Source organism: Sitophilus oryzae, unplaced genomic scaffold, assembly GCF_002938485.1.
Source record: "Sitophilus oryzae breed Bouriz unplaced genomic scaffold, Soryzae_2.0 scaffold_1657_pilon_pilon, whole genome shotgun sequence".
In the NCBI taxonomy this organism is placed as follows: Eukaryota; Metazoa; Arthropoda; class Insecta; order Coleoptera; family Curculionidae; genus Sitophilus; species Sitophilus oryzae.
The window spans coordinates 244949-253293 of record NW_022146344.1 but is presented as its reverse complement, the minus strand read 5'-3'; the positions used below and the strand labels follow the sequence as shown (position 1 = coordinate 253293).

The 8345-nt window shown below is 36.0% G+C and overlaps 1 protein-coding gene and 1 pseudogene across 1 annotated transcript; both read left to right on the top strand.

Moving 5' to 3' along the window:
* The first annotated feature begins 5 nt into the window (after window positions 1-5).
* On the top strand, window positions 6-2799 carry LOC115880756 (facilitated trehalose transporter Tret1-2 homolog). Its single transcript, XM_030898037.1, has 3 exons — window positions 6-810; window positions 878-1007; window positions 1905-2799. Exons 1-3 carry the CDS (start codon window positions 360-362, stop codon window positions 2233-2235), a joined length of 912 nt encoding a protein of 303 aa, XP_030753897.1. The 5' UTR covers window positions 6-359; the 3' UTR covers window positions 2236-2799.
* Window positions 2800-7392: 4593 nt separating this feature from the next.
* LOC115880741 lies at window positions 7393-8334 on the top strand (annotated as a pseudogene).
* The last annotated feature ends 11 nt before the right edge of the window (window positions 8335-8345 follow it).

Sequence of the window (8345 nt, the reverse complement as noted above, 5' to 3'; positions counted from 1 at the left end):
ATAAGTTTTAAAACTATTTGGATAATAAATAGTGTGTATACCTTTTTGGCGGTATTATTTTTTGAAAAGGCGTCTGGGATTTTCGCTACAAGAAGATCTACAGAATAAAAAAAATATTTTTTTAAACACTACTCCGTTGGCCTAACGGAGACCAGTTTGTCTAAAAGATCATAAACATTTATATTTTGCAAAATTTCTTCCAATGGCGAAAAAAACAGAATACTTTTCTACATATATTTAGATAATCTTAGATGTTTCATAACTATGTATATTTTAACGCTGAACTAGCAATAGACTAAGAAAAAAATATTATATTGGCATTATTAGGGAAATTATTTTTACTACCTAATAACGATACCATGATTTTTATCTGGATGCCCGAATCGCCTTATTACTACGTGATGAAGGGCCAGGACGAGAAAGCAAGTGCCTCTCTAAAGTGGCTTTTAAGAAAGGAGAACTTCGAACCCGACTTCCTGCAGCTAAAAGCCGACGTTAACCGACAGATATCCGAAAAGGGCACTGGGTCCGATTTGTTTACCATTAAAAGTAACCGGAGGGCTTTAGCGGCGTGTATATTACGTATATTGTACGTGCAATATATTTTCGAAAAATCCGGAAGCTTAACCGTCAATCCTCACGTGTCAGCTATGTATTTTTCCGGACTGTTGTGTATAGTTATGACCGGGTTGGTTTTCACCGAGGACCGGATAGGTAGGCGAAAATCTATGGTTATATCGTGTATGGGTCCGCTATTCTACTTTAAACCGAACCCATTTATTTTAATCTGCAGGACACTGTGCCTGATATAGATTTTTCTCGATTACAGTGGTTTCCGTTGGCCGGACTAATAACCTATGTGTTTTTTATTCCATAGGGTTGGGACTACTTTCGTCTTTGATAGCGGGTGAACTTTATTCTCTCAGTATTAAAGGTAAGGCCATTTCGGGGACGAATGTCGCGATAGGTTTTATCGCCTTCGTCGGTATAGAAAGCAGTAAAAAAACGTAGAGGTGGACCAAGTACAAATATGAAAGCTATAAAGAAATGTGATTTAGAGACGAAATGCTTTATTTAGAAATTATTGAGCGGATTTTGTTTGCTGACCAAGATTCCCTTGGTCTTGCAGTTAATGAGTAGTATTAGTCTTGGACTTGCAAGGTCCAATCATGGTCTTGAACAAGGCTCTTGCAAGTCTTGACTTTTCTTAATAAATTTTTACTAGGGAGACTTTATTCATAGAATAATAGTATTTTGGTAATTTAATGCAAATAAGACTTTAAAGAAAAAACTAGTAGAATGTTGTCTGACGGAAATTTTTATTTTTCAAACTATTGTACCGAATCAGTATTGTAAACTGTGTGTAAATTTTGAAGAAAATTGTATGAAATAGACCGGGAATATACTGAAAATTGGGCTATCAACATTACTGAAAATATAATACGTAAAAAACTGTCCAACGATCTAGGGAAAATTTCAACAAACGACATTCAAAAAAGGACAGATAAGTAATTCAATTTACCTCTGAAATAAAACGACACACATAACTGTAAATGTCGTATATATTTTCGCGTTAGATATACATAATTTTTTTACGACTTAAAATACTACCCTTTTTAGTTTTAATAGTTACTTTTATCTGTCTATGCCATTGTCAAAATTAGCGCAGGAGCGGTAATTTTGACAATGGGTAGTATTAGTCTTGGACTTGCAGGGTCCAATCATGATCTTGAACAAGGCTCTTGCAAGTCTTGTCTTTTCTTAATAGATTTTTACTAGGGAAACTTTATTCATAGAATAATAGTATTTTGGTAATTTAATGCAAATAAGACTTTAAAGAAAAAACTAGTAGAATATGTTGTCTGACGGAAATTTTTATTTTTCAAACTATTGTACCGAATCAGTATTTTTTTGGCCGGACTAATAACCTATGTGTTTTTTTATTCCGTAGGGTTGGGATTACTTCCGTCCCTGATGGCGGGTGAACTTTATTCTGTCAGTATTAAAGGTAAAGCTCTTTCGGTGACGAATGTCGCGATGGGTTTTATCGTCTTCGTCGGCACATTCACGTTTAAAAGTCTGAACAGTGTGACCGGGTTATACGCTCCATTCTTAGTTTTTGCTTGTTGTACGTTCTGTTCGTTCGTATTGTCGTTTTTTATTATTCCGGAAACAAAAGGCAAGACTCTCGAGGAAATCCAGCAAATGCTCAAGGGAAACAGTATAAAAATGTAGGGGCGGACTAAGTGCATATAGGTACGCTATAAAGAAATGTGATTTAGAGACATAATGCTTTATTTAGAAATTATTGAGCGGATTGTGTTTGTTGTTTTTCGAATTTGTCGTGAATGAATGATTGCGTATCACACTTATCACCTACTATTTTCAAAATTGAGATTTGCAGAAAGATAAGATGATTGCAGCTTTTACAACTTCGTTAATTCTTAAAATCTATATAAGTTTTAAACTATTTGGATAATAAATAGTGTTTATACGTTTTTGGCGGTATTATTTCTTGAAAAGGCGTCTGGGATTTTCGCTACAAGAAGATCTTCAGAATAAAAAAAATATATTTTTAAACACTACTCCGTTGGCCCAACGGAGACCAATTTGTCTAAAAGATCATAAACATTTATATTTTGCAGAATTCCTTCCAATGGCGAAAAAAACAGAAATCCAGAGATCATCCTTAGATGTTCCATAACTATGTATATTTTAACGCTGAACTAGCAATAGACTAAGAAAAAAATATTATATTGGCATTATTAGGGAAATTATTTTTACTACCTAATAACGATACCATGATTTTTATCTGGATACCCGAATCGTCTTAAGTGATGAAGGGCCAGGACGAGAAAGCATGTGTCTCTCTAAAGTGGCTTTTAAGAAAGGAGAACGTGGAACCCGACTTCCTGCAGCTAAAAGCCGACGTTAACCGACAGATATCCGAAAAGGGCACTTGGTCCGATTTGTTTACCATTAAAAGTAACCGGAGGGCTTTAGCGGCGTGTATATTCCTGCGAGTGAGCTAGGCCATAGCAGGCATATCGACCTTTGAAACGTACGTGCAATATATTTTCGAAAAATCCGGAAGCTTAATCGTCAGTCCTCAGGTATCGGCCATGTTTCTTTTCCGGAATGTTGTGTATAGTTATGACCGGGCTGGTTTTCACCGTTGACCGGATAGGAAGGCGAAAATATATGGTTATATCGTGTATGGGTTCCGCTATTCTACTTTTATCCGAAGCCATTTATTTTTATCTCAAGGACACTGCGCCCGATAGAGATTTTTCTCGATTACAGTGGTTTCCGTTGGCCGGACTAAATAACGTATGTGTTTTTTTATTCCCTAGGGTTGGGGTTACTCCCGTCCCTGATGGCGGGGGTGAACTTTATTCTGTCAATATTAAAGGTAAGGCTCTTTCGGTGACGAATGTCCCCATACAGCACGTCTAAATGAAATTACGTTTCTACAAGGGAGACACATGAAGAACAAAATATGTTAAAGTGAACCTAAGTGTTCATCTAGTTCTAACATATACATATGAGATACACGCAGGTTTATATTGATAGAATTGTGTGATAGAGTGTTTACTAGTTGTATACCGTGTGCACACACGATTCTAAAGCGTTTTTTGTAACGTAACAAATAATTATTAAAATGATGAAATCTGACGTCGGTATATGAGACATACAATGTATAAGTCATATGTATGTGTGATACTTCGCATCATAGTTGTGCTTATAGTACAGACCTTGTAAAAATGTGACGTATATACATAATATAAATATCTATATAGACACTTTGTAATAGTGTACTGTTGTATCTACATTCTAGCATGAAATGAAGGTGTGCGCACGCGCGGATACCCTCAGCGTAGATACACCGACCAAGTGTATCTTATGTGTTCTCTCTCCTTTCTCCTTTCTAGCAGTGGTATGTGTTAGCAGCCATTATTGTTTTATCATTCGGAAGCTCTATATAGATGTTCTATGTGTGTATAGTTTAAAAGAGATTTAAAGGTAAGCACAAGTTTTTAATTACCTTGTTACACCTTCCTAAGTGTATTATTAATATTATAGTAGCGACTCTTCCCGTACTCGATACCCTTTACCAAATGTTGACTCCAATGAATGAAAACTCCAAATATTCTCGTATAATGATAAAGAGGTTAGCTCTGCAATATATATTTTTAATTTGGAAATAATAAAAATCTAAATGGACCAGAGAAAGAAAGATTTAAACACTTCAAAGAACTTCTTACACTGATATTCGGTAAGTTATTGATGGATCAATATACAGATATGTTTAATATTCAATAATCAGTTTCATATAAAATTTAAGGGTGAGATTGTTAATCTGGAAATAAAATACAACAAAGTCCAACAGAGTGCTCGATGAATGAGTATGCTAATAAACCAACTGCTTGGAAGGAAAAGAGGAGAAAAAATAAGTAAACGAGGTCCACCAAATCGTGGCGATATACCAGTGTTTACCATTTTAGTATGTTGTTATACTAGGTACTTATATTTTTAATACATTTTGATACAAATTCTGTTCTTTTACAGTGTTTTCTTAGTTCTGGTTTCTGCAGTGTAAATAATTATTATTATTGTGTTATTTGCGCTATTGCGTTTCATGATATAAAGAAATATAAGGATTTTATTTTTTAACCACTTAATCCATTTTATGGAAGAAAACTGGTACATTTAATACAAAAGAAAAATGGAACAATTTTAAGGCTACTTCTCTTGAACTTACGATCGAGATACTTTTGGAAAGTACAAAGTTTTGCCTTCTAATTTTCGTTCTAAAAGATATAATTGGTATCATTGAATAAATATTTCTTAAAAGAACGAAAAGTTAGGCATCAAAACTTGTATTATTTCTAAATTCGTTCATAAGAAGTAGTTTTATCTAGCACAAGATGTATATACGAAGCAAAATACATACATATACACGCGGTAGTCACAACTGCAATGTGTAAACAGAGTTTAAACGTAATACACAAGCACTGTGTATCCTACGGCACACTGTGTATCCCCTTGCTTTGTGTATACGTAAATGCTATACTGTGGCTACATTGTGAGGCGGACGTTTAACCTTTGTGCATACGTGTTGAACTACAATGTGTAAACGTAGCATATTTACATCGGGGGAATTGTGTCACCCTGTGTCTACATCTAATAGTGTAAACACATCGTAAATGTGATTTGATGTGCTGTATGGGTCGCGATGGGTTTTATCGTCTTCGTCGACACATACACGTTTAAAAGTCTGAACAGTGTGGCCGGGTTATACGCTCCATTCTTAGCTTTTGCTTGTTGTACGTTCTGTTCGTTCGTATTGTCGTTTTTTATTATTACGGAAACAAAAGGCAAGACTCTCGAGGAAATCCAGCAAATGCTCAAGGGGAACAGTATAAAATCGTATGGGCGGACTAAGTGCATATATGTATGCTATAAAGAAATGTGAATTAGAGACATAATGCTTTATTTAGATATTATTGAGCGGATTTTGTTTGCTGTTTTTCGAATTTGTAATGAATTAATGATTGCCGTATCACACTTATCACCTAATGTTTTCGAAATTGAGATTTCCAGATAGATAAAATGATTGCAATTTTTACAACTTGGTTAATTCTTAAATTCTATATAAGTTTTAAAACTGTTTGGATAATAAATAGTGTCTATACCTTTTTGGCGATATTATTTCTTGAAAAGGTGTCTGGAGTTTTCGCCACAAGAGGATCTACAGAATAACAAAGTTATTTTTTTAAACACTACTCCGTTGATACAACGGAGACCAATTTGTCTAAAAGTTCATAAGCTTTTTTATTTTGCAGAATTTCTTCCAATGGCGAAAAAAACAGAAAACTTTTCAACATATATTTAGATAATGTTAGATGGTCCATCCAACTATGTATATTTTAACACTGAACTAGCAATAGGTAAAGAAAAAAATATTATGTTGGCATTATTAGGTAAATTATTTTTACTACCTTATAACGATAAAAAAATACCATCACTTTTATCTGGATGCAAAAATCGCCTTATTACTACGCAAGGACGGACCACGACGAGAAAGCAAGAGTCTCCCTAAAGTGGCTTTTAAGAAAGAAGAACGTGGAACCCGACTTCCTGCAGCTAAAAGCCGACGTTAACCGACAGATATCCGAAAAGGACACTTGGTCCCATTTGTTTACCATTAAAAGTAACCGTAGGGATTTAGCGGCGTGTATATTCCTACGAGTGAGCCAGGCCATGGCATGGCCGGCATATCGACCTTTGAAACGTACGTGCAATATATCATCGAAAAATCCGGAAGCTTAACCGTCAGTCCTCAGGTATCGGCCATGTTTTTTTCGGACTGTTGTGTATAGTTATGACCGGGCTGGTTTTCACCGTGGACCGGATAGGAAGGCGAAAATATATGGTTATATCGTGTATGGGTTCCGCTATTCCACTTTTATCCGAAGCCATTTATTTTTATCTCAAGGACACTGCGCCCGATAGAGATTTTTCTCGATTACAGTGGTTTTCATTGGCCGGACTAATAACCTATGTGTTTTTTTATTCCCTAGGGTTGGGGTTACTCCCGTCCCTGATGGCGGGGGTGAACTTTATTCTGTCAATATTAAAGGTAAAGCTCTTTCGGTGACGACTGTCGCGATGGGTTTTATCGTCTTCGTCGGCACATTCACGTTTAAAAGTCTGAACAGTGTGACCGGGTTATACGCTCCATTCTAGTTTTTGCTTGTTGTACGTTCCGTTCGTTCGTATTGTCGTTTTTTATTATTCCGGAAACAAAAGGCAAGACTCTCGAGGAAATCCAGCAAATGCTCAAGGGAAACAGTATAAAAATGTAGGGGTGGACTAAGTGCATATATGTACGCTATAAATAAATGTGATTTAGAGACATAATGCTTTATTTAGAAATTATTGAGCGGATTTTGTTTGTTGTTTTTCGAATTTGTCGTGAATGAATGATTGCGTATCACACTTATCACCTACTATTTTCAAAATTGAGATTTGCAGAAAGATAAGATGATTGCAGTTTTTACAACTTGGTTAATTCTTAAAATCTATATAAGTTTTAAAACTATTTGGATAATAAATAGTGTGTATACCTTTTTGGCGGTATTATTTTTTGAAAAGGCGTCTGGGATTTTCGCTACAAGAAGATCTACAGAATAAAAAAAAATATTCTGCTCCGTTGGCCTAACGGAGACCAGTTTGTCTAAAAGATCATAAACATTTACATTTTGCAAAATTTCTTCCAATAGCGAAAAAACAGAATACTTTTCTACATATATTTAGATAATCTTAGATGTTTCATAACTATGTATATTTTAACGCTGAACTAGAGCAATAGATTAAGAAAAAAATATTATATTAGCATTATTAGGGAAATTATTTTTACTACCTAATAACGATACCATGATTTTTATCTGGATGCCCGAATCGCCTTATTACTACGCGATGAAGGGCCAGGACGAGAAAGCAAGTGGCTCTCTAAAGTGGCTTTTAAGAAAGGAGAACGTGGAACCCGACTTCCTGCAGCTAAAAGCCGACGTTAACCGACAGATATCCGAAAAGAGCACTTGGTCCGATTTGTTTACCATTAAAAGTAACCGGAGGGCATTAGCAGCGTGTATATTCCTGCGAGTGAGCCAGGCTTTGGCCGGCATATCGAGCTTTGAAACGTACGTGCAATATATTTTCTAAAAATCCGGAAGCTTAACCGTCAGTCCTCAGGTATCGGCCATGTTTTTTTCCGGACTGTTGTGTATAGTTATGACCGGGCTGGTTTTCACCGTGGACCGGATAGGAAGGCGAAAATCTATGGTTATATCCTGTATGGGTTCCGCTATTCTACTTTTATCCGAAGCCATTTATTTTTATCTCAAGGACACTGTGCCCGATATAGATTTTTCTCGATTACAGTGGTTTCCTTTGGCCGGACTAATAACCTATGTGTTTTTTTATTCCGTAGGGTTGGGATTACTTCCGTCCCTGATGGCGGGTGAACTTTATTCTGTCAGTATTAAAGGTAAAGCTCTTTCGGTGACGAATGTCGCGATGGGTTTTATCGTCTTCGTCGGCACATTCACGTTTAAAAGTCTGAACAGTGTGACCGGGTTATACGCTCCATTCTAGTTTTTGCTTGTTGTACGTTCCGTTCGTTCGTATTGTCGTTTTTTATTATTCCGGAAACAAAAGGCAAGACTCTCGAGGAAATCCAGCAAATGCTCAAGGGAAACAGTATAAAAATGTAGGGGTGGACTAAGTGCATATATGTACGCTATAAATAAATGTGATTTAGAGACATAATGCTTTATTTA